The sequence below is a fragment of the Megascapheus bottae genome, chromosome 6 (genome assembly GCF_031878675.1).
Source record: "Megascapheus bottae isolate mThoBot1 chromosome 6, mThoBot2.hap1, whole genome shotgun sequence".
In the NCBI taxonomy this organism is placed as follows: domain Eukaryota; kingdom Metazoa; phylum Chordata; class Mammalia; order Rodentia; family Geomyidae; genus Megascapheus; species Megascapheus bottae.
This window is the reverse complement of record NC_143514.1, coordinates 47,466,807-47,494,106: the sequence shown is the minus strand read 5'-3', so window position 1 is coordinate 47,494,106 and position 27,300 is coordinate 47,466,807. Positions and strand designations below refer to the sequence as shown.

Genomic DNA, 27,300 nt, shown 5'->3' with positions numbered 1-27,300 from the left:
AGTTCAACTTTGATCTCAAATATGATACTATCTATTTCTCTACTCTGGCAGTTAAATCATTACAAACCTGGGAGTTATCTAAATTTCTTGCAAAGGAAAAAAAACAAATTTGTAGATCCTTGCTTTTTACCCAATTATTTTAACATATTTATTACTCATTAAGAGATGATCAGGTATAAAACCCATACAGTACTTTGTAAAAGCCACTGTTAGTGAACTTGATAGTAGAAATAACAGGAAGAGATCCGGTTTATGCTTATGTTTTGATTCAAATAATAGTATTGCAGAGAAAGCCTTTGTAAGTAAACAATATAAAGAATCAGTGTCTTTAAGGCTTCATTTGTTTATGGACATTTATCTTTAATCAAGTCTTTGTCAGTGTGGATGGGTAAGAGTATGACAACCCTGAGGAATTCCATTGTTTATCTCATGAAGGGGTAGTTATAGCTATGCTGGACAGAAAAATGTTCCTCCAAAAGGCTACGTCTTCATGACTAGAACATAGGAATGTATAAAGCTATGTGCAAAGAAGAACTAAGATGATTATTATTAGTTTCTATTATATCGACTGATAGTGAATGGGTTTCACTTGAATTAGTATCTTGAAGGCTTTCAGTGGAGGCCCAGTGCAGTTATTACTGGCACAGGATCATCTTCTCATATTGATATGCTCAGTGTAGTGTCATTGTAGCAGTGGCCTGATGCCATTCGCTCCAGAGCTACTTGAGGTTTTGGTGTGGGATGCCACTGAGTGATCCTGCCATGACTCATTTCTCAGATAACTATATAAAACCTTTGTCTCAAGTCATCCATTGTTCACCATGATCTTCACTTGTTTTGTGAAATTTGCTCAGTTGTAAACATAAAAAAAAACACAGAGATTATGTGGTACTCGTCTAGGATTTATGTACTGTATGATCCCAGAAATTAAATATAAATCCTTAAAAACAATTACCAAGGGCCGGGAGTTTGGCCTAGTGGCAGAGTGCTTGCCAGCATGCAGGAAGACCCAGGTTTGACTCCTTGGTACCACATATATAAAAAAAAAAGAAAGCTGGAAGTGGTACTGAGGCTCAAATGGTAGAGCTCTAGCTTTGATAAAGTCCAAGGACGGTGCTCAGGCCCTGATTTCAAGCCCAGGACTGGCAAAAAAAAAAAAATGACCAACACTATGACCTTTGTGTTTGGTGACTTGTCTCTCCTTTCCTTTGTTTCCTTAACTTTAAAATGAGAGACCTCCTAGTATTACTTAAGGATTAAATGTGTTGTCCTTGGCAGAATGCCTAGTTTGTGAACACTTGCAGGAACTAGAAAACCAAGCCTAATCCTTTTTCATGATTCCAAGTGGTTTTAGCTAACTGAAGAAATTCATATCTGACTTGACTCCACAGTAGTAATGATTCCCTCCTAGTTATTGACTTGTAAGTTCTTGCGTGTCTACTTCTAAAGAAGAGAAAATGGAAATGCACATTCTGAAAAGTTCCTTGTACCAGAGCGAGAACAGAGGAAGACAGGATACCTCTGCGTTTGCTGAATGTCTTGATGTCAGTACTTTGAGACAGCTAATCCTGAAAGACTACATCAGGGAGTCTGTGTCCTTATTCTTGTTCTGGTCTTGAAAACTGATTAAACTTTTGTCAGTAAGCAGTTTAAATTGTCATAAGTACGTTACATTTTTAGTATTGGCTTGGCTCCATTTCTGTAATTATTTCTAATTTTTGGTCTCATTATCTCATGCTAATGTAGAATTATTTTCTTCAGAAGTTATTCTGAAGAAAAGTGAGAACATTGGTTATTCTGGGTTGGTTAAACAGAGAGTAGTTAGCTGAGGTATTGAAACCTTTTGGCTTTCAGCCTTGAGCTTGGTTGGTCGTCCACATTACCTTTCATAATTATGGATCTGAATTTAAAAAAAGAATAGCACTCATGTATTATTTGCTGCTGAAGTAGCCTCTAATAGCATCAGTAGTTTAAGGAGAAAGAGAAAGAGAGAGAGAGAGTGGGAGGGGTAAGAGGGAAAGATATAAGAGAGGAGAAGAGAGGACAAGAGAGGAGAGGAGAAGAGGAGAGGAGAAGAAAGGAGAGATTCTGACTCTGTCTTTGAGAGTGGTTTTACTTGTTTTGTGCAGTCTTGACTAACTGCCAAGAGCAGTGTCCTATTACAAAGTAGTCCTCAAGAACTATCCAAAGCCAGGTGCTTGTGGCTCATACCTGTAATCCTCTTGCTCTGGAGGCTGAGATCTGAGGATCACAGTTTGAAGCCAGTCCCAGCAGGAAAGTACATGAGACTCTTACCTCTAATCAACTATTCAGAAAAAGCTGGAAATGGTGTTGTGGCTTAAGTGGTAGAGTGCTAGCCTTGAGCACAAACAGACTTAGTGACAGAACCAAGGCCCCCTCAGTTTAGCCCCAGGATCAGCCCTACCCCCCCAAAAAAGAAAAAAAGTTATCTAGAAAATTTAAACACAGAATATCAAGAATGATGAATATTTATGATGTTATTTCTCTATTAGCTGAAATATAAAAAACATGGACAGCCCCAACCTAAGTCTCACTGGTTGTGTGTGTGTTTGTGTGTGCCTAAAATGAGTAAATAGTACTATAGTACTTACAGGGAAATATCAACTTTCCTATGAGCTAGACTTTGTTGACTTGATTCTTATCTTTGTTTTTTTTTTCCTCCAGAGGTCTTAGAGAAATCTGATTTTAATTGTCGATAAGATAAATACTTCCTAGTTTGGATAACATATTTTTGTCTGACTACTTATTATGGTCTTTCTATAGCTTTTTATTTATTTTTATTATCCTTAAGTAATCATACAAAGAAGTTTCATTTCAACACATCAGTTTGTGGTACTATGTACCTCTGTCACCCTTTCCATCATTCTCCCTCAGCTCTACCAACCTCACTTATCTCCTTAGTTTACCTAGTTGCATGTGTATATATGTGCATTGAATAATATGACTGCATTCTATCTTCTTTCCTCTCTTCTTTGTCTACCTCCTCCCCTTCTCTCTCTATCTTCCTTCCTGCCCCAGACCAACCCATGTTCCAGCTTCCTGGTCTTTTTTTGTTAAACTGTAACTTAATTGTTAATAAAATTATACCATTAGAATCCTACCCTACATACACTATGCTTTAGTTAATGTGTGTGCGAGTGTGTGTGTGTGTGTGTGAGCTTTTTTTTTTTTGCTAGTTCTGGGCCTTGAATTGAGGGCCTGAGCACTGTCCTTGGGCTTTTTCCTCAAGGCTAGTGTTCTACCACTTGAGCCACAGCACCACTTCCAGCTTTTTTCTATGTATGTGGTACTGAGGAATGAAATCTGGATCTTCGTGCATGCTAGTCAAGCATTCTACTACTAGGCTAAACTCCCAGCCTGAGGGAGAGCTTTTTAATCACTGTCCACTACTATCTTGAATGCCCTTGGCTCCCAAGGCCCAGTCTGATTTCCTCTTAAAGGTCCTGTTATATCCTGGTTGTGCAGTACTGTATCTCAACACAGTGAACTGGTGTAAGTGTCTTAGTCGTCTTTTGCTGACATTCACATTACCAGGACATCATGAGTCATCTCTATGCTAAATATTCTTAAATCATACAGTCAGACACTTAGCAAGTCAGCAAATTAGCAAGATGATTTGAGGCAGAATAAAGTGTGGTGTTATTGCATGTGACTTGGATTAGGTTGTGAGGAAGGCCTCACAAAGAACAATTCAGGCATTTGAAGAACATTTTTTTCAAGGCAAGATGAAGAGTAACCCCAAAGGGGTGGAACAGACTTTGTCCTGGGGAAAGGAAACCCCCTTTGGGTGTGAGGTAGAGTGAGGGTAACAGAGGTGGTTTGTGAGGTCAAAGAGTAGACAAAAAACATGTATTCTAGTGCTTGCAGGCCTTGCTTATGGCTTTGGCTCTTGATCTATGTGGGAAATTTCCAAAGTGCAAGGAGAACTGGGATGGTATGCTCCAGGGTAGAGCAAGTGTGGAGGCAGAAAAGGAAGCAGAGACTGGCTAGGAAGCTACTTCAGTTGTCTAGCTGAGAGATTATGGAACCTTGAACCAAAGTGATAGTCTAGACTTGTGCTGTCTAATACATGCCTTCCATGAGTGGCTATTTAAATTAACTAGAATAGGCAGCTTAGTTCTCTAATCACAGGAGCCACATTGGGAGTGCTGGATAGTGTGAGTGCTTAATGAATATTGTGTTGGGCAAACAGATACATGATATTCTGCCATTGTGAAAAATTTTATATTAGATGGAGAAAACTGAAGCAATCACTGTATATTTTAGAATTGTATGTTATTTACAACTGATGAAATTTCTGATAAGTTAGAAAGGAGAAAAAGAAAGTAAGTGAGGCATGCATGATATTTTCTGCTTGAACAATTAGAATTTGGGGTCTTGGCTTGAGCAACCAGGTAATGAAATGGGAAGGATGGAAGAGAAGGTTAATGGGGCTATGTCAAATAGGAAGGCTGTGTTTATTACGGAATCCCAACAGACATCCAAGTGGAGGGGAGATATCACTTTATCCTCCTCTCTCTAGCACCTACCACAATAGTAAGTGCTTAATAATTACCCGAGGTACACAAGAAGAGGTGACATTTGGCTAATAGTCCTAATGGTTCTAGGAGGATAGAAAAGAACAGAACAATGAGTATGAAAAATATGGTTTAAGTTGGACAGCAGTGACTCACACCTGTAATCCTAGCTACTCAGGAGACTGAGATTTGAGAATCTTGGTTCAAAACCAGCCGGGGCATGAAAGTCCATGAGACTATTATCTCTAGTTAACTGCCAGAAGACTGGAAGTGGCACTGTGGCTCAAGTGATAGAGCACTAGCCTTGAGCTGAAGAGCTCTGGGACAATGCTCAGGACCAGAGTTCAAGCCCTACAATCAAAAACAACAACAAAAATGTGGCTGGTATACAGTGCATTTGTAGGGAATGGAGCAAACCAAGACCTGGTTGGTTATTGATCCACTTATTTAAAACATGATACAGCGGGTTGGGAGTTTGGCCCAGTGGTAAGAGTGCTACTGCTTGCCTAGCATGCTCAATTCCTTGGTTCTACATACATAGAAAAAGCCAGAAATGGTACTGTGGCTCAAGTGGTAGAGCTCTTGCCTTCAGAAGACCTAAAGACAGTAGCAAGGCCCTGAGTTCAGACCCTAGGACTGACAAAAAAGAATACAATTCTTAAAAGAAATGACACCATTTAGATATTGGTGACATATCTGTAAACAAAATGACAACAATAGAAACCCTGTTATTATGGAGGATGAGTGCGTGTGTGCTTGCGTGCGTGTGTGCATGCGTGTGTGTGTGTGTGTGTGTGTGTGTGTGTGTGTGTGTAGAGTCTGTGTTGAAATAGGCAATAAATCCCTTGTTTGTGGATTACATCATATATATATATATATATATATATATATATATGGGACAATGAAGAGATGAGGGACCATGTTATGCATTTATATGGAGGAAGAATAGTAAACATGGGAGGAACAGTACAGTACAAAGACTAAACATTCGTGCAGGCTAGGAAGCAGAGGGGAATTAGGGATTGGATAAATGATGAAGACATAAGGGGAGTCAGACAACATGGGCTAATACAGAACATTGTGAGAGTTGTGGCTCTACCCTTCACAGAGCTGAGAAGTCACTGGAAGATACCTGTCAGAAGTGAGATATGTCTGACTTACAGTTAGCTTATGGTCATGCAAGTACTGAAATAAGGAAAGAAGTGGGAGTCAGTTGCAGTCATCTGGGTGGAAAGTGATGCTGTGGGTTTGAACAAAGAGCATAGTCTGTGCAGACATGCAAAGCAGAGTCAGCAGCACTCACTGGCAGATTCTATGTTGCTGGTGAGAGGAGAGAATTCAGGAGTGAGTCTCTAGGACTTGGCCTAGGCAAATGAAAGGATAGAGTTGAAAGTAACTAGAGGTTGCCCGAGCAGTAGGTGGGAGATGGTGGACACACACATCGGATTTTCTTATAGGAAGTTAAATGCTTATTAGTTAACTAAATAGAGATGAGTGTAGGGACTTCATATCTGGATCTGGAGTTCTGGGGAGAGGGATAGATAGAATACCAGCAATGTGAATATAGAAAGGGAGAAGTCCCTGAGATCTGAGGCACTACGATGTTCATATGTCTGGACACGAGAAGTTAGCAGAGGAGAACAAAAATGAAGAGTCAGTTGAATCTAGTGTCTTACTGCTAAGCTAGGGAGGGAAGAATCTCAGGTTTCCCCTTGTACTGCTGAATATCAAATATAGCAGAGCCAGTGATGAACTAGTGATAAGATCTGACAAAGTGGAGATTATTGGGGGGGGGGGCTTTTTTTTTTTTAAGAACTAATTTTTTAAAATGGTAAGGACAATCCGAAGCATGAAAAAGGAATACTTCTACAGTGGTCCGTGTTCTTGAACCTGTGATTATTTTGCTGTCATCTTAAAATATTATAAATGTGTGAATATCAGCAAGAGGAGAGTATGAAATTGATTTTGGTGGGAGGAATGTTTTTTTAATTAACCTTTTTTTCTCGCTTACTAACAAAAAAGATACCAGGTGATCAGCACGCCAACAGACTTTTTCATGGTGATGGAATATGTGTCTGGTGGTGAATTATTTGACTACATCTGTAAACATGGACGGGTGAGTTTTACCCTGGGACAGTTAGCATCTTAACATACAAAGAGAAATGTGTTAGAAACTAGCCACGAAGGTATCTTTTCTTTCTCAACTCAATGTGCAGAGCTTTAGACAATTTTTATTTTTCTTTTCTTGAAAAGTACATCTTTGAAGTTATTCATCTTGGTGAATACATTACACTTAGCTGTCAGAATGCTTCCTATAGTTTTGAATGTCTGTTCCATAAAATTAAGTGGAAGTATTCATTGTTTTCCTTCCTTAGCACTTTCATGAAAGTTATGTTTTAGTTTGCTGTACTAATGGTTCCCTAAAACATTATACACATCAAATAATACTAATTAAAAATGAAGTGTCAATGGATAGCCATCCTTTGTACTTTTAACATTCCCTCTACAATAATATTCACTTACTTGAAATCATAATGTTAATACTCAAAATAACTGGGGAAAGGAAACCTGTAAGTCACTTTGTTTTAACTTAATATTTATTTTGTTTTCAGAAGAATTAGGGTGATTACTATGTATTTATTCCTAAAAAAGTAAGTGACATGGCTTAATAATTTTTTAGAAATGAATCTAAAGTAAATGTGCAGAAATTGTATGATAACATGTTCATAAAATTACTGCTAAAAAAATTAAGCATTGTATCCTAGCAGCAAAGCGAAACCTGTCAAGTGACATGTTGGGCTTTGACAGATTTTTGGTTTTGACTATTTTATCTGACTTGCTGAGAATTGCATTTAGCCCACTCTAATTAGCGTGCTTCATTATTTTTAGAGTGGATGTTCAACTACAACTCTCCCAAAGTAGATGTCCCAGATATTCCTAATGCAGTTTGTTTTATACTTCGTAGGTGGAAGAACTGGAAGCCAGGCGGCTCTTTCAGCAGATTCTGTCTGCTGTGGACTATTGTCATAGGCATATGGTTGTACACCGAGACTTAAAGCCAGAGAATGTGCTGTTGGATGCACATATGAATGCTAAGATAGCCGATTTTGGTATGTTAACTCCAGCCTTTGTCAGCGGTGCATGACTGTCTTTCAGAGTAATGTCAGTAACAACTCTTATAGAACTAAGAACTTCTAATTTCATCCTGTGAAGGGATTGGTTTTAGTCTCCATAGTAACTTGTTGTATTCATTTTGATACACTGGGAAATGCAGATAGATTTAGAAAGTGGGGAGAGGGATATGTCAAGATGAATCCATCCATTGTGCATTTCTTCCTCAGGAAATGATAATGAACTGTTTTGATGGGCAATGGAAGAAGCAAGGCTGATGAAAGTATATGGGTGCTTTCTCTGATAAATGCACATGAAGACTGAATAGAAAATTTGCACTTGGTTTGGGGAAAAAAACAACTTTGTGGTCTTTTTGAATGGGCTCATGGAGAGCCCACAAGTAATAAAGCTATAATAATTTACTGAGAGAGTGAGAAATTTCTTGGGGGTAGAAGATGAGACAGTCCTGGGCTTTCTCAAGGCTAGAGCTCTACCACTTGAGCCACAGCACCACTTCCAGCTTTTGTCTATGTATGTAGTACCACGGAATCGAACCCGGGTCTTTGTACATGCTATCTACCAGTAGGCCAAACTCCTGGCCCATATGTATTTTTTATGGATCAGTTTCTGGGATATGAATACACCTGGAAAACATACCAGAGGAGGAGATTGGTGAACAAGGTTAGCCCATGAGTCTTACAGAGAGATGAGAAGGTGCATAAGTTCAGTGTTGCCCACATTTTCTCTAGACATTGCCTTTAGTTTAGGTGAAACCAGGAAACTAGTTTTACTGCTTCTCTTCCCTCTGTAAATTCTGACGCTTTTAATATGACAGTCCATTTCTGCTTTTCAAATGAAAAGCTGAGATGGGAAGATCCCTTGTGTGCAGCAGTTCAAGATAAGCCTGGGCAAGGGGCAGCATGGTGAGGCTTGATTTTATGTTTAAAATATTAGGAAAATAATTTGCTATGCATTAGGGCCTTCTGTCTAATTAGGCGTTTTCATTTATTTTGTTTTTTTCTTAACGAAGGTGCCTGGTGCCTATGGTTCCTACCTGTAAAATTAATCTTTCAGGAGGCTGAGGCCTCGTGCATGGAAGTTTAAAGCAAACCAACAGGAATATCTTCCGCATCCACCTCCAATTAATCAGCCAAATGCTGCCACACTGGAGGTGTTGCTCAAGTATTGAAGCACCACCCATAAAGAAGAAAGCTGGGAGTTTGAGGCCCTGAATTTAATTAAGCATAAGCACACACACACACACACACACACACACACACACACACACACAAAAAAAAGTTTTTGAAAGCTTTTTAGGCTGGGGGTGTAGCCTAGTGATAGAGAGCTTACCTAGCGTGCACAAAGCCCAGGGTTTGATTCCTCAGTACCATATACACAGAAAAAAATCCAAGCCAAGTGCTGGTGGCTCATGCCTGTAATTCCAGCTACTCACGAGGCTAAGACATGAGGATCGTGGTTCAAACCCAGATCGGGCACAAAAGTACCTGAGATTGTTAGCTCCAGTTAGCCACCAGAAAAGAGGAAGTGGTGATGTGGCTCAAGTGGTAGAGCACTAGTCTTGAGCTGAAGAGCTCAGGGACAGCTCTCAAGCCTAGAGTTCAAGCCCTGTGACCAACAACAGCAGCAAAAAATGAAAAGTAAAAAGAAAAGAAAATAAAAACAGAAGTGGTGCTGGGGCTCAAGTGGTAGAGCTTGAGAAAGCTCAAGGACAGTGCCCACGTCCTGAGTTCAAGCCCTAAGACTGACCAAAAAAACAAAACAAGAACAACAACAACGACAACAAAAAATCAGTGGTAACTTCAGTTTTATCTTTTCAACTGTGAAATAATAACATTTTGATGTTTTATTTTGGAAACAGCTTAATTTAGACTACATTCATTATGAAGTGAATCAAAACGTTTATTTAGAAAGGGGTTTTAGCTCCAGTCGTGCAATGTTCTGTGGCTGTATTCTGATATGTGAATGCTCTGAAATGTCTTCCCATCTATCAAGTGCTTCCTGTAGTGCGATTAATCATTGAGATAGGATTTATGGAGCTTTTGCAAGTTCCTATCATGCTAGGATCTGTAGCTGAACTGTCTCATAGCAGGTAAATGACATCTGTGCTTTCAGGACTGTCTAATATGATGTCAGATGGTGAGTTCCTGAGAACTAGTTGTGGATCTCCAAATTATGCAGCCCCTGAAGTCATCTCAGGCAGGTAAGAGCAGGAAGCTGGTTATCACGTGATGCCCAGTCTGGTAACATTTGCTCACATGTACTCTCTTTGAAAGGAAAGCTGTTCAATGTGGTAGACGTTGTTTAAGTATTTCTCGACTAGAGGGGGAATGATTTAAGTGTTTTTGTGCATGTGTGTTTTACATTTTATGAAGATGTTGCTTTGTGACCTTTGTTCTGTTATAAATGCCCAGATCAGATCTGGATGCAACATCTGCCTTTCATTTCAGAAAAGGGAAGGTAAGCTCTTGCTAAACATAAGCTAGTGTCATTTATTAGACATGATCTTTAATAATATTTTCTATATTTTATAGTGTATGGCATGCTATTTTACATCTTCTGTTTGGAAGAATGAAATTTTGGAGGATAATATTGTTTCAGTAAACATTCAATTAGGGCTAGAAGTGTGGCTTAATTGCAAGGGTCCTTGCCTTAGTATGCACAAATCCTTTTGTTCTACCCCCCAGAATAACAGGGGGAGAAAAAAGGCAGAAGAAAAGCAAATTTAAACTGTATAAGTAGAAAATTGGATATTGGTAGCTTACATGTGTAATCCTAGCTACTTAGGAGGCTGAGATCTGAGCATTACAGTTTGAAGCCAGTTCAGGCATCTCAGGTCCATGTGACTCTACTTCCAGTTAATCACTAAAAAGACAGAAGTGGAGGTATGGTTCAAGTGCTAGAGTACCAAAGTGGAGCAAAAAAGCTAAGAACCAATGCCCAGGTCCTGAGTTCAAGGTCCAGTACTAGGACAAAAACAAGCAAACAACAGCCAAAAAAAAAAAAAACTCATACAGGGGCCGGGAGTTTGGCCTAGTGGTTAAAGTGATTGCCTAGCATGCATGAAGACCCGGGTTCGATTCCTCGGTACCACATATAGAAAAAAGCCGGAAGTGGTGCTGAGGCTCAAGTGGTAGAGCTCTAGCCTTGAGAAAGTCCAAGGACAGTGCTCAGGCCTTGAGCTCAAGCCCAGGACTGGCAAAAAAAAAAATCTCATACAAACTGACATCCATAGTTGCTTATGTAATTTATTCAGTGGTGCCTCTTGAACATGTTTATGATGATTACAGGGGAGAGGTTAATTTTCTGCATGGCCAGAATGCTCTGAGTGAAAATACTAGAAAGGTACCCTTGCAATTACTTTCTCTATCTGGGTTGCTGTAGTGATTCCACCCTAGTCAAGAGTGGCTAAGGAACACTGGAAACTTACTTCCCACCATTCCCAGTGCTGGGAATCCAAGATGAAGGTGCTGGCCGGCAGGCTTGCTGTGTATCAGGGCTTGTTCCTGTTCTCCTCTGCTCCTTCCTGAGAGCTCCTGTGGGATTGCTCAGGGATGTGATCCCCTTTTCCCTTTGTGGCCCAGTTTGTGAAAGGTTTACTTCTCTGACCTAGTTTCCCAATGTCCTTACCTCTCAGTGTCACCAATCAGGGGGTTAGGATTTTAATTCATGGATATTTGGAGGGCATAAACATCAGTCCATTGCAAGGGATCTTGGAAGAATAGCAAATGATGGGAGGGGAAGCAGTTCTTCATTCATTCATTCATTCATTCATTCACTCATTTATTATTTTTGATAGTACTGGGGTTGGAACCCAGCGGCCTTGCACTTACTATATACTTGCTCTATTACTTGAGTCATACCCCCAGACCTTTTTTGCTTTAGTTATTTTTCCATGACTGATTTGGACTATGATCTTCCTACTTGTGCTTTCCATACAGATGGATTTAACAAGATATACATTGCTGTGCATACCCTGTTTGTTGAGATGAGTTCTCATCAACTTTTTGTTTGAGCTGGCCTCAAACTGGAATCCTCTTGGGTTTTGGCCTCCTGAGAAGCTGGAATTACAGACACATACTAGCACACCCAGCCAGGGACAGGAGCTTTTGTAAAAACAGATTTTGTTCTTTTAGTTGGAGTTGTAGATATTTATTTTGTTACTTCAGACCTAGCCTTGAGTTTTGCAATATGGTATTAGGGAGATTTATTGCTGTAGGAAAGTAAGAGTGAAAAGGATGGGGAAAGATGTCCCATAATTTTTAGAGCCAATCTAAGTTTAGTCCTATGAGCTAACAAGTGTTAGAATGTAAGGAGTAGGCAGTCCAGATACTGAGATACAGGTAAATACTACCTATGTAGTACTAATTAAATTGAGCTTCATACAGGTATATCACAAGTAAGGCTTATATTATGCATGTGTATTGTCTTTCTTGCAATAATTCAGAGAATAAAGAACAGCCTATATACTATAGTACTGTTCCTTTGCTTTTTCTAATTTGTGGTTCTGTTTCTTAAAAAAGCTACCGCAGAATATCTTATACTTTTTTAAGTAGTAACTTACAATTAAGTGAGTTTGGGAACAAACACAAATGTCATATTTGCTTGGGAAATTATGTAATAATTTGGATAAACCAATTATTCTATGTAGAGAACACCACTGAATGTTAGAAATAGCCAGGCACTTTATTAAGGACATTGAAGATCAAAATATACTGAACAGTGTCAGGCGTGGTGGTTCACACCTGTAATCCTAGCTACTCAGAAGGCTGAGATCTGAGGATCGCAGTTCAGAGCCAGCCTGGGCGCTAACGTCCATGAGACTCTCATCTCCAATTGAACACTAGAAAATCAGAAGTGGTGCTGTGGCTCCAGGAGTAAGGCTAGGGTGGTAGCCTTGAGCTGAAGAGCTCAGGGACAGCGCCCAGATCCAGAGTTCAAGCCTCACGACTAACCAGAAAAAAAAAAAAAAAATATATATATATATATATATATATAAAACCTCTCCTCTCCTTCTTTCTTCACTACCTTCTTCCTTTCTCTCTCTATGCAAATATATGCATATGCAAATATATGAGTACACACACACACATATATATATATGCATACATGTGTATCATATATGTACAGGCACATACAGATGAGAAAAAGGAAACTTTTATTTCCAGTATTTTTATTGTCTTTGTTTAGATTGTATGCAGGTCCTGAGGTTGACATCTGGAGCTGTGGTGTGATCTTGTATGCCCTTCTTTGTGGCACCCTACCATTTGATGATGAGCATGTGCCAACATTGTTTAAGAAGATCCGAGGAGGGGTGTTTTATATTCCAGAGTATCTCAACCGCTCTGTTGCCACTCTGCTGATGCATATGCTGCAGGTTGACCCCCTGAAACGAGCAACTATCAAAGACATAAGGTAGTGTTTTTGCTCTTATTTTGCACATTCTCTCATCGTAACAGGTATAGAACCAGGTTCTATACTACTTTATAACCATTTTAAGGTAAGTAGGAATGGTAGTTCATGAGAACACTGAGTCACAGGCCAGCTTAGGCTGCATAGAAAAGCTGTCTCAGAGACAGGGGGTAGAGGGAGGGCTAAGAGAAAATAACTTTATTGGCTTTATTTTGCGAACCTAATCCTGTCACTTGTGTTCTAAATCCTGCATTGGCCCTGATACTTACTAGGGTCATTAGCAAGGCAAGGTAGGAGATTCTGCATGAGAAGGCCCTACATCTCCTGATGCCCCATTCTCTGCCTTTCTTACCCTGCCCCTTGCAGCTCTATTCCACCATATTGAACTTGTCCCCATTTCTCACAGGTAACAGAGATTTCTACTTTTGTGGTTTTCTTCATATTCGCCACTATCATGCCTTTCTTGCCTTTTTTTTAAATTTTTTATTGTAATTAATAAAAGGGTTACATGATATTTGCCAGATAGAAGGTGCATTAATTCACATACATTGATACCCTTTCACATGTCTTGGTACCCATTACCCTCCCCCCACACCCCCACCCGTCTTGGTTTTTCCCCTTCCCTATCCAATTTCAAATAACCAAATACAAATAAATTCAATATATCAGATAACAAAGTGAGATACTGTAACAATATGAGATATCCAAGGGACAGCAAGGGAGATGAGAGACAACATAGTACATTAAGGACAACAATCATTCGTTATATGGCTTTTGTTTCGATATCCTGGAGGTCCTTTCAATTAGCTTCATACTATATGGCCTTATGTATTAAGATTTTGCTCTATTACAGATCTCTGCTAGTAGAGCCCAAGGTTTCTACTGATTATGACGAATGAGGGAAACCATTGAGCCTAAGTTCCTTTGAGTCTGGCTTACTTCACTTAATATGATTTTTTTCTAAGTCTTTCCATTTCCTATCAAATGGGTCGATGTCATTCTTTCTGACAGTAGCATAGAATTCCATTGTGTACAAATACCACAACTTGTTGATCCACTCATCAACTGAGGGACATCTAGGTTGGTTCCATATCTTTGCTATGGTGAATAGTGCTGCAATGAACATTGTTGTGCTAGTGGATTTAGTATGTCCTTGTTTCTGGATGGTTGGGTAAATGCCAAGTAGTTGCTGGGTCATAGGGGAGCTCTATGTTTAGCCTTTTGAGGCACTGCCACACTGCTTTCCATAGTGGCTGAACGAGTTTGCACTCCCACCAACAGTGTAGTAGTGATCCCTCCTGGCCACATCCCCTTCAGCATCTGTTATTATTCATTTTCCTGGTCCTGGCCATTCTAACTGGAGTGAGGTGGAATCTTAGAGTTGTTTTGATTTGCATTTCTTTTATGACCAGAGATGTTGAGCATTTCTTCATGTGTCTATAGGCCATTTTTGTTTCTTCTTCAGAGAAGACTCCCTTTCTTGCCTTTTTGGACTGGTGGTCTTCTCATTCATGCTAACAAGATCTGTTCACATGGCATCTCCCTTTGAAATCACTTGTGCTTCTCCTCCCCCTCCTCCAGCCATTGTGGGAGTTTCCACTTACTTATGTGACATCAGCACTATGTTACGCCTTTTATTTCATCCTATTGGATCTATGTGTTTTCTGATGTCTTACACCTCTCTATGGTATGACTGAATTAGGATAGATTTTTGTCTCACTCACCTTCGTATTTACTGTGTTGAAAGGTCTGATAGTATTTATTATTTGCTCAGAAAAAAATATCTGAGGAAATTCCAAATGGAAACATAGAAAGGCATTTATTTATGGGTAGTTCATGAAATAAATCATATAAAGTTTTGCCATGTCTTTTTTTCCCCCTCTTTTGCTTGTTAATCTTATAGCTGCAAGTGGTTTTACTGCAAAAGATCCCATCCTTTATGAGAAACTGGCCAGTAGGGTTGCTGGTGCTGCTTTGAACACGGCCTTGATGTAGCATGTTGATGCTGCTTGCTTCCTGATTTTGTTCTTACCTGGGAGTTCATGTGTGTTTGCTAATAAGCATATTCTTTTTTCTTTTTTTTTTTATAAACTTTTGTGTGTGTGTGTGTGTGCTGTGGATTCAACCCAAGGCCTTGTGCATGCTAAGCAAGCTCTCTATGGCTGAGCTACACTCCAACACTGTGTTCTTTTAAGCTCTTTTTAGAGCCTTTCCTTTCTAAATCAGAATGACCATTTCAAGACCTATCATCTTTGTGGCATATAAAATGGCTAAGATGGTAGCTTATGTGACTGCTGTAGAGCTCTTTTGCAAGCAAGGACTGACAATTCCTTTTGCATTTATGTATTTACTGCTTTCTTCCTCCAGCTTCTTCGCTGTTCCAGCTCTCCATGTTTAAAAATGTAAAAGTGTAAAATATACCCACCAGATTTAGTTATGGAAATGAACTTCATAGGAGAAAAAAAACCAATCCATGTGTTCACTGTACTTTAGAATAAATAGTTCTCCTAATTAAATTTTCCTCAGAATGAAAATGAGACATGCTGATGCACTTGAGCTTGCTTTTATGAGCACTGTAAATTTAGAATAGTGAAAAGTGTTGGTTACATTATTTAGAAACAATTGTTCGCATATTTATCAACTTTAGAAAAAAATGCAAATAAGTCTACAGAGTTAATTTGCCAACAAACAAATGGTATAAAACAGCATCATTTATTTTTATATGTAGTATAGAAAATCTTGAATTTATACTTTCTATTATTTTAGTTAATATTTGTTCAGTTTGTCAAGCTTTGAAAATTCTTGATTTGATAAAGTATGGCTCAGCCAGCAAATATATTATAAATTACTGAGCAGCTGTTATATACCTGCTATCTTAATAAAGATTTGACTTATGTTATTAGACTGATTTAAAATAGTCTCATGTGCAAACCATAAAACAGAAGCTTCTGTTATAATGTGATTTAGTTATGTGTTAATTTGCCCCTATTAAACTATAAGTCCTTTAAATTCAGGACCAAATTCAGGATCAAAACATACAGTGTTTGATAAAAATTTGACTCTTAAAGAATTAAATTATCTTTATGTAGTTGTTCAAAGGGGCCTCAAACATTTTAATGTTTGTTTGTTGAAAATTACACAGCTAATAAACGGTCAAATTGGGAATAAGTTCAGTTTTTAACTGACCTTAAAATCAATTCTTTTTGTAGCATCCTGAACTGCTATACCTGTTTGGTCACACAGACACACATAAGCACAGACACATAATACTATACATATATAATATACATCATATAAGATATATAATATAAATACATATAATATATATCATAGAATCACATATATCCTACCATTGTATATACACATATAATGGTATATACACACAATTATATGTCTCTATATATAATCTAAGTAGATATATATATATAGTTGTTGTTGGTGGTGGTCATAGGACTTGGACTCTGTGTTTGGGCACTGTCCCTGAGCTCTTCAGCTTAAGGTTACGCTCTATCCCTTGAGCCTCAAACTCTACTTCTGGTTTTCCAGTGGTTAATTGGAGATAAGGGTCTCATGGTCTGTAGTGCCAGGGCTGGCTCTGAATCTCAGTCATCAGATCTCAGCCTCCTGAGGTATTAGGAGCTCACCACGCCTGGCTTATATGTATCATAACTACTTTTCTTTGGCTTTGTCCAAGTTGAATATTCTTTATCTGAAATGCAAGGATGTTTCCAATTTCAGTGTTTAGCAGATGTTGATATATTGGCATAGATTTTCCCAGTGAAAAATTATTTATCCAGAAATCTGAAATCTGAATTGCTCAGTATCCAGTAGAGTGCGAAGCTCAAAAAATTTTAAGTTAGGGACCCTCAAACAGTGCAACATTATTTACTTTAAAGTATGCAACTGGAGGTTAGGAAATATACTTCCCGATTTATTTGTTCACTTAATAATTTTTGCTTTTATCACTATATATTTTACACCTGCTCTATGAAAGTCTGTCAGCTTGGGCTGGGAGTTTGGCCTAGTGGTTAAAGTGCTTGCCTAGCATGCATGAAGACCCGGGTTTGATTCCTTGGTACCACATATAGAAAAAAAAAGCCAGAAGTGGTGCTGAGGCTCAAGTGGTAGAGCTCTAGCCTTGAGAAAGTCCAAGGACAGTGCTCAGGCACTGAGCTCAAGCCCAGGACTGGCAAAAAAAAAAAAAGTCTGTCAGCTAAATGCTGGAAATAGAACAGGTAACAAGAGAGATGTATTTATGGAAATGAGAACTTTTTGTTTTCCCTGTTTTTTTTTTTTCTTTTTCTTTGTGGGTCATGGGGCTTGAACATGGCCTGGATGCTATCCCTGAGCACTTCACCTCAAGGCTACTGCCTTACCCTTTGAGCCAAGCCCCACTACCCATTTTCTAGAAGTTAATTGGAGATAAGAATCTCAGGTCCTTTTGTGCCCAGGCTGGCTTTGAACCTTGATCCTCAGATCTCACTCTCCTGAGTAGCTAGGATTACAGGTGTGAGCCACCTGCCCAGCATTCCCTGGTTCTTTATACCTAGTGGTAGGTTTAAAAAGTGACAGATCTGGCTGGGTGCCTTGGTTCATGCCTGTAATCCTAGCTACTTCAGGAGGCTAAGGTCTGAGGACCACAGTTCAAAGCCAGCCCAGGTACAAAAGTCCGTGAGACTCTCCAATTAACCACCAGAAAATTGGAAGTGGCGCAGTGGCTCAAATGGTAGAGCAGAGCAATAGCCTTGACCTGAAGAGATTAGGAACAGTGCTCAGGCCCAGAATTCAAGTCCCACGACCTCCCCCTGCCAAAAAAAAATGTGAAAGGTTTAGTGCTTGCTTGTGAGTCCTGATTCTTCAGTTTCTTAGCCATGGGCCTATTAACACCTTTGCATTTTAGTTACTTCATCTTTATGTGGAAACTCTTGGGGGTTATTATGTGTATAGTTATCATTTATTCAGGTCTGAAATAGTTGACTGTCAGAAACTTCACATATTCAATTTAACCTAAAGAAGCTCAGTTGGTTGTGGTGCTATACAATAGGCTTCCCAGCTGTGTGTCTAGAACTAGACACACCAATGTTTAGAATGGCTATTCTAGAAACTTTATGTAAATTATATCATATGTTTATGGATTTTGTGTCTAGTTTGTTTCATTTAGCACGATCTTTTCTAAGTACTTCAATAGCATTGCATGCATCAGGAATTCATTCCTTTTTTGCTTGAGCAATATTCACATGAATGTTTGGAAAAGCAGTATTTTAAAGGCCTTTCACATAATTGTAATATTGTCCGTTACTATGAAACAAAGGTTAACAAACTAGTTTGCAGTGTCTGATCAGAAATATCCATGAGCTTCTGTGTGCCATTCCTAGGGCTTGCACTTAGGGCTTGAGCACCGTTTGTGAGCTCTTTTGCTCAAGTTAGCGTTCTACAACTTGAGCCACAGTTCCATTTCAAGCTTCTTGGTAAAAGAGGTAAGAATCTCAGGGACTTTCATGCTTGGGCTGGCTTTGAAACATGATGCTCAGATCTTATCCTTTTGAGTAGTCTTGAGCCAGTGGCACCCAGCTTCATTGGGGTCTTGAACTTCATTACATTATAACCCGCTGGTCTGTCCTGCATATTGAGCGGGTCTCTTCTGTACGTTTTGATTCAGTCACACCATGCATTATTGATTTCTCCAAGTGGTATCATATTGCACACTATCAAAAAATCATTGTCGTTATTTATACCAACTTCATCAAAAAGTCTTTAAGTATTGGGGAAATTCAGAAACTTTTAGAGGCATATCAAGTTATAAAGTTCCAGGTTTTTTTGTGTGTGTTGATGTTATTCATTCATTCGTTTGTTTGTTTGGTTTTGTGGCTTGATATCTTGAACCTTTTCTTTTTGGCAACAGATATTGATAGTTGTTTTCCCAAAATGCTGGGCTCTCACTCATTTTAAAGGAGGCATCCGCCCGCCCAAGTTCTCTGAATAATAGTAGCTTATTAAAGGGAAGGGATGAACTTGCGCCAGGTGATATACCTGCTGGAACTGGCAAGCAGATATTTTTTTAATTTTTTTATTGTAATTAGTAAAAGGGTTACATGATATTTGCCAGATAGAAGGTGTATTAATTCACATACATTGATACCCTTTCACATGTCTTGGTACCCATTTCCCTCCCTCCCCACACTCCCCCACCCGTCTTGGTTTTCCCCCCTTCCCTATCAAATTTCAAATATCCAAATACAAATAAATTTAATATATCAGATAACAAAGTGAGATACTATACCAATATGAGATAACCAAGGGACAGCAAAGGAGATGAGAGACAACATAGTACATTAAGGACAACAATCATTAGTTATATGGCTTTTGTTTCACTATCCTGGAGGTCCTTTCAATTAGCTTCACATTATATGTCCTTATGTATCAAGATTTTGCTCTATGCAAATCTCTGCTAGTAGAGCCCAAGGTTTCTACTGATTATGACGAATGAGGGAAGCCATTGAGCCTAAGTTCCTGTGAGTCTGGCTTACTTCACTTAATATGATTTTTTTCTAAGTCTTTCCATTTCCTAACAAATGGGGCGATGTCATTCTTTCTGACAGCAGCATAGAATTCCATTGTGCACAAATACCACAACTTGTTGATCCACTCATCAACTGAGGGACATCTAGGTTGGTTCTATAACTTTGCTATGGTGAATAGTGCTGCAATGAACATTGTTGTGCTAGTGGATTTAGTATGTCTTTGTTTCTGGATGGTTGGGTAAATGCCAAGTAGTGGAATTGCTGGGTCATAGGGGAGCTCTATGTTTAGTCTTTTGAGGAACTGCCATACTGCTTTCCATAGTGGTTGAACAAGTTTGCACTCCCGCCAACAGTGTAGTAGTGATCCCTCCTGGCCACATCCCCTCCAGCATCTGTTGTCATTCGTTTTCCTGATCCTGGCCATTCTAACTGGAGTGAGGTGGAATCTTAGAGTTGTTTTGATTTGCATTTCTTTTATGACCAGAGATGTTGAGCATTTCTTCATGTGTCTATAGGCCATTTTTGTTTCTTCTTCAGAGAAGACTCTCTTTAAGTCTTTGGCCCATTTTTTAATGGGATGGTTGTTACTTTGGAGGTTAGTTTTGGAGTGATTCAATTTTTTGAGTTGTTGATATATTTTAGATATGAGGCCTTTGTCCGTTGTTTGGTTGGTGAAGATCTTCTCCCACTCTGTAGGCTTCCTGATTAGTTTACTAGCTATGTCCTTTGCCATACTAAAGCTTTGCAGTTTAATGCAGTCCCACTTATCCAGCTTTTCTCTGATTTGTTGTGATTCTTGGTCCTTATTAAGAAAGTTTCGACCTGTGCCAAGGAGGCCTAGTGTATCTCCTATTCCTTCCTGTAGAGTTTTCAGTGTGTCAGCTTTTACCTCCAGGTCTTTGATCCATTTGGAGTTAATTCTAGTGCAAGGTGACAAAGAAGGATCCAGCTTTAGTTTTCTGCAGGTGCTTAACCAGTTCTGCCAGCACAACTTGTTGAAGAGGCTGTCTTTCTTCCATTCTATTTTTTTGGCTCCCTTGTCAAAGATTAGGTGGCCATAGGTCTGTGGTTTAATATCTGGGTCCTCAGTTCTATTCCATTGGTCTTCAGGCCTGTTCCTGTGCCAGTACCAAGCTGTTTTGAGAATTATAGCTCTGTAATAGAGTCTAAAGTTTGGAATTGAAATTCCTCCTGCGCTGTTCTTTCTGCTAAGAAGTGTTTTTGCTATACGGGGTCTTTTATTATTCCATATGAAATTTTGAATTGCCTCTTCTATTTCTTTAAAGAATGACATTGGGATGTTGATGGGTATTGCATTGAATTTGTAGATAGCTCTTGGCAAGATTGTCATTTTCACAATGTTGATTCTTCCAATCCAGGAGCATGGGAGGTTTTTCCATTTCCTTAGTTCTGCTTTAATTTCCTTTTTTAGGGTTTTAAAGTTTTCGTCAAAAAGGTCCTTTACATTCTTAGTTAAGCTAATTCCTAGGTACTTTATTTTCTTTGAGGCTATTGTGAAAGGAGTTTCTTTCCTAATTATTGCCTCGTTCCTCTCACTGTTGGCGTAAAGGAAGGCAGTTGATTTTTGAGGGTTGATTTTATAGCCTGCTACTCTTCCAAAGCTTTGAATCAGCTCAAGGAGCTTGGGAGTAGAGTCTATAGGATTCTTTAAATACAGAATCATGTCATCTGCAAAGAGGGATAGTTTTATTTCTTCTTTCCCTACTTGGATCCCCTTTATGCTTACTTCTTGCCTTATTGCACTGGCTAGGAATTCTAATACTGTGTTAAAGAGGAGTGGAGAGAGTGGGCATCCTTGTCTCGTTCCTGATTTTAGAGGCAATGGCTTTAGATTTTCACCATTAAGTGTAATACTAGCAGTAGGTGTCTCATACACAGCCTTTATTACATTGAGGAATGTTCCATGGATTCCTAGTTTCTCCAGAGCTTTTAACATAAAGGGGTGTTGGATCTTGTCAAATGCCTTTTCCGCGTCTATTGAGACAATCATGTGATTTTTGTCCTTGCTCCTGTTGATGTGTTGAATTATATTGATTGATTTGCGTATGTTGAACCAGCTTTGCCTCCCTGTGATGAATCCAGTTTGATCATAGTGTATAATTTTTTTGATGAGTTGTTGTAGACGGTTGGCCAGTATTTTGTTGAGAAGTTTTGCATCGATGTTCATCAAAGATATAGGTCTATAGTTCTCTTTCTTTGATGAATCTCTGTCTGGTTTGGGGATGAGGGTTATACTGGCTTCATATAATGAGTTTGGTAAGGAACCTTCATTTTCAATTTCGTTGAAGAGCTTGAGGAGTATTGGTGTGAGCTCTGCTTTGAAGACCTTATAGAATTCAGCTGTGAATCCATCTGGCCCTGGGCTTTTCTTAGGTGGAAGTTCTCTAATTGCCATTTCTATTTCAGAGCTTGAAATAGGCCTGTTGAGTTGGGCAAGCAGATTTTTTTAAGAATCTGTTATAGTTACCTCTCCCCACCATATCTAAATTATTTGGGACTTATCAAAGAATTTTCTTAAAACATGTGTGTTGTGTTTTTCCTTTTCCATAGAGAGCACGAATGGTTTAAACAAGATTTGCCCACTTACCTGTTTCCTGAAGATCCCTCTTACGATGCGAATGTCATTGATGATGAGGCTGTAAGAGAAGTGTGTGAAAAGTTTGAGTGTACAGAATCAGAAGTCATGAACAGTTTGTACAGCGGTGACCCTCAAGACCAGCTCGCCGTGGCCTATCATCTTATCATTGACAATCGGAGAATCATGAACCAAGCCAGTGAGTTCTACCTCGCTTCCAGTCCTCCAACTGGCTCCTTTATGGATGACAGTGCCATGCACATTCCTCCAGGCCTGAAGCCTCATCCAGAAAGAATGCCACCTCTAATAGCAGACAGCCCCAAAGCACGGTGTCCCCTGGATGCTCTAAATACCACAAAGCCCAAATCCTTAGCTGTGAAAAAAGCCAAGTGGCACCTTGGAATCCGAAGCCAGAGCAAGCCCTATGACATCATGGCTGAAGTTTACCGAGCTATGAAACAACTGGACTTTGAATGGAAGGTAAGAAATTGTGGTCACCTGTTGAGGACATTTTCCTACATGGTAAATTATCTGGCTGGGTGAGTTTTAACATCAGTATAAGTTTGGTTTTGATTAAGATACATTTTTGGTCAGCTTGATCTAGCGGACTGCTTCTACCTTGTTCTTTCTTTTCTCTTTTTCTTTTCTTGTTTGCTTTTTGTTTTGGTTGGTCATGGGACTTGAACTCTGGGCCTGGGCATTGTCTCTGAGTTCATCAGCTCAAGGCTACCGCCCAACCCCTTGAGCCACAACATCACTTCTCAACCTTGTTCTTTCTAATAACATATGCATAAAAAATAAATAATGATGAAAAATTTTTGGATATTGGAGAGTAAGGTCTTTTGAAATAGAGCATGGCTTCTATGGCCTAGAAAGAAAAAGTAGCCAGCTTGAAATTATGTGAATAAAGTAGTCCACCCACTTCTCTGTGCTTCCTAGTAATAAAAGCTCCTGTTTACAAAGATAGTTTGTTTTTTAATTTTCTTTTGGTTTTAGGAAGTCTCACCCCCCCCTCATCTTTTGCTTTGGCAGAGAGAAGTGTAGGTGACTATGATAGCTAGTGGACATCTGGACATTTCGTTTAGATAGCAAACACTTTTCTTCATTCTGAAAACATTCTATCTAGTGCTTTTAATCCTTTGTTAAGGTATATTTTCCTGTCAGCCCAAATTTTACTTCAATTCTATTTAAATTGTTGTGGGTGCTTTTTTTGTTGTTGTTGTCCTTCTATTCTGGTTCTTTTCCTAAGGACTGTGGACATTATGTTTTTCAAATGAAGAATAAGCCAGACATGGTGGCTCACGCCTGTAATCCTAGCTTCTCAGGAGGCTGAGATCTGAGGATCAAGGTTCAAAGCCAGCCCTGGCACAAAAGGACCTGAGACTCTTATCTTCAATTAACCCCTAGAAAACAGGAAGTGGGGCTTGGCTCAAGGATAGAGTGATAGCCTTGAGGTGAAGAGCTCAGGGACCGTACCCAGGCCAAGTTCAAGCCCCATGACCCACGAAAACTAAAAAAAAAATGAAGAAGAAAAATATTCTAACCATGTTAATATTTATTTGATATGTGTGAGAAACTGCTTGTTTTTATTTCATTACTTTCAATGAATAAATGAAATAGTATTTTCTTACAGTTTAAAAACATCTTCCTTTTCAGGTAGACTTTTATTTTAAGAGATGTCAAATGGCTTTTTACTGGAAAAAAAATGAAGCTAAATTGATAGATGTTTTGAAAACCCAGAAAATTTTTTCTCTGAGCTGCTTTAAAAGGCAAATATCATCTTCCTCATGGGCCTATCTGAATTAATGTGACACCTGCGCCTTTAACATGTTACTCCTCTTTTTTCCTTCCTCCCTCCCCCTATTAGTCACTGAGAATATTCAAGCACAGGTTGGACCAGTATGATTATTGCCAATATTTATGTACATCTGGAGTGAAGGTCCAGGTACTATGTAATCTTTGAGGTTTTTTAATACCAACAGTAACGTTAATGGAATTAAGTAAATGCTACAGTAAACTACCTGTAATATCAAGAATAACAACAAAAAATAATCAGAAATTGCTTGATTACTCTACCTTTTCAGTTGTTTGTTTGTTTTTTTTTTATGTAAGAAAGCAGACACTATGTAGTCTGTAATAGTATGCTGTGTTGTCCTGCCTTAGGTAGTGAATGCATACCATCTTCGAGTAAGAAGAAAAAACCCAGTGACTGGCAATTATGTGAAAATGAGTTTACAGCTTTACCTGGTCGACAATCGGAGTTATCTTTTGGACTTTAAAAGCATTGATGGTAAGGAAGCTAAGCAGGCATGAGGTCTGAGAAGATAAAGCTTGGCACTAGTGGAACCGGGTGTTAAGATCATCTCAAAGAAATGGTGGGTAGGTCTTCTACTTTTTAAAGTCATTGAACTTTAACCCAGATGTCAACAACATGATACATACATACATACATACATACATACATACATACATACACATACATACATACATACATACATACATACATACATACATACATACACACACATACATACATACATGCATGCATACATGCATGAGATATGCTTCTTCACATACATACAACCATGTTAGTTCCATTTCAGTGTTAGTGCTGCATTTTCTGACAGGGTTTCAGGAGCCACAATGGCTCTGTGGAAATGTTCTGGTGGATAACATCATATCAACCTCTCTGCGTCCAAATGTAAGCAAATGGGTGGTCTTGCTAAGTTGTCCCTGATCAGATGCATTTCTATCATATCTGAAGCTTGAGGAAGATATCAGAAAACACACCATTGATAGGACTTGTTCTTTGGCCCATTTCAGATGAGGTGGTGGAGCAGAGATCAGGTTCCTCGACACCTCAGCGTTCCTGTTCTGCGGCCGGCTTACACAGACCAAGATCCAGTTTTGATTCCACAACTGCAGAGAACCATTCTCTCTCCAGCTCTCTCACTGGCTCTTTGACCGGAAGCACTTTGTCCTCTGTTCCCCCTCGCCTGGGCAGTCACACCATGGATTTTTTTGAAATGTGTGCCAGTTTGATCACAGCTTTAGCCCGCTGAGCACCTTTGTCTTTCTGTGATTGCACTGTGAAAATCAGATTTATCCTTTAAATTATTATCTCACTTCTCGATATTGCCTAACCTACAGTTATTGAGAGACCTGAGTATTTCAGAGGACATGCAGTGTCACTGAAATTACTGAAGACAAAAGGGTTGACAGTTTTAATTTTAATTTTATTGTACCTATGGTATCTTCACATAGGCATATCATTAATGGGTGACATTGAAGAAACCTGTTAATTCACGGTTGTGCATTCACTAGACCTGATGAACACAACTCACTGATGAACCATCTAACCTGAGGGTAGTTTGGCAACACCTCCTCACTTCACCGTTTAGTGTACATTAACACAGTTTACTTCCTAAGTTTCTCTAGTTTTTAAAGATGTGTGTATGCTCCTGATTTTCTTGCATAAGCTCAAAATACAAGAATGACCAGTACCAAAATGTTATTTAAAAGTTGAAATTTTCTAAGCTCACTTCCCAAACCTCTAAAATCAAATTCTAAACTTTATACAAGTCTTGCATAGTGTTTGCCAGTATCAGTATGGCCTTGTCACAGGTTCCATAGAAACAACTGTGAACATCTCAGGTCTTTAGCTTGAGATTTCTCCAAGTCATATATATCTTAACTGTCTTCCAGGTTCTCCTTAATATTGGAATGAGTAGGATGGCAACAATCATTATCTGTTCTAGAAGTGTATGTAAGTTTAAAGCTCATCTTCAAAACCTGTCTTTCTCAGATTTATTTTTGCATTTTACCCCAAATGATAAAACAGTATCCTACAAAACCTGGGCTGGGGTGTGGGGGATGGGGAGTAGTTAAACACTATTGAGCTAGCATCTACAAGGTCCTGGGTTCATTACCCTACCACCAGAAAGATTAAAACACACACACACACACACACACACACACACACACACACACACAAGCAAATATAGTATGCAGTTAAGTGAAAGAAAGTAAACCATCAAGAATCCCTCAGCAGTGAATGCCTTTTTCTTCTCTGTGAGTTTGGAGTTCCGTGGGGAAAATTGGCTTGGGTCCTATGGCATCTGCCCCAGGGCTTACTCTCCATTTGAAGTTTAAGATGGCTAGCCACGCACCTCTTCTGCTTTTGTTTTATTTGGTTTGTGAGGGTCCTGGGGCTTGAACTCAGAGCCTGGGCACTGTTCTTGGGTTTTGTTTTTTGTTTGTTTTGTTTTAATTTAAGGCTAGCACACACTACCACTTAAGCCACAGCTCCATTTCTAGGTTGTGGGGTGTGTGTGTGTGTGTGTGATTACTTGTAGATAAGAGTCTCACAGACTTTCCTGCCTGGGCTGGCTTTGAACTAGGATCTTCAGATCTCAACCTCCTGGGTAGCTCCGATTACAGCCGTAAGACACCCACGCATAGCTTGATGTAGCTCTTTAATCTTTTGTAATTCCCTTTCTTGGTTATCAGCCATTCAATTAGAAAATGGTATCAGCTCTGCAAGTTTGTAAATACTTGTAAACTCTGATGGTTTTGACTCTCATTGTTGAACCAGATAGGACAAGGAAGCCTCTCTCCTGGAATAAATATATGCGTTTACACATATATTATATTATCTATGTATGTATCCACACACATCAGGGCTTTTATTGTGAGATTTCCCTGAAATCTCAAAACCAAACAGATATAAACTGAAAAACCAAGTGATTCTCTTTGTTTTACTTTGTACAAATCTTTTATGATTAAAAAAATTATATAGAAAGGAAGGTAATAGCTCACTGATTATATTTTATTTCTGTAAAAGTATTTAAGTTAAAAATTAATGTGTAATTTATCTAATTTGTATTTATTCCTTTATTTTATTTATGTTGTAGTTAATAAGATTATTGACCTGACCTAGTCTAGGAAATATTAAGTTCTCGAAAGCAAAATAAGGACATTGCCTTGACGCATTTCAGTTTGTCAAAAATTAGGTGGTTTTTTTTTTTAAAATCAAGAAGTAAATGAGAGTATTAGACCATGTTACCCCCATTTTTATAGAAGACATGTTTAATTTTTAAGAATT

General features: G+C 38.9%; 1 protein-coding gene across 1 annotated transcript in view; it reads left to right on the top strand.

Moving 5' to 3' along the window:
• Prkaa2 (protein kinase AMP-activated catalytic subunit alpha 2) overlaps nt 1-27,006 on the top strand; it is a 43,795-nt gene extending 16,789 nt beyond the window's left edge. Inside the window, exons 3-9 of the mRNA XM_090334750.1 lie at nt 6,561-6,654; nt 7,504-7,648; nt 9,783-9,870; nt 12,858-13,082; nt 22,172-22,676; nt 24,360-24,486; nt 25,020-27,006. Coding sequence (XP_090190876.1) covers nt 6,561-6,654; nt 7,504-7,648; nt 9,783-9,870; nt 12,858-13,082; nt 22,172-22,676; nt 24,360-24,486; nt 25,020-25,258 — 1,423 coding nt within the window. The 3' untranslated portion in view covers nt 25,259-27,006. The remainder of the gene's footprint in view (nt 1-6,560; nt 6,655-7,503; nt 7,649-9,782; nt 9,871-12,857; nt 13,083-22,171; nt 22,677-24,359; nt 24,487-25,019) is intronic.
• Nucleotides 27,007-27,300: the final 294 nt, after the last annotated feature.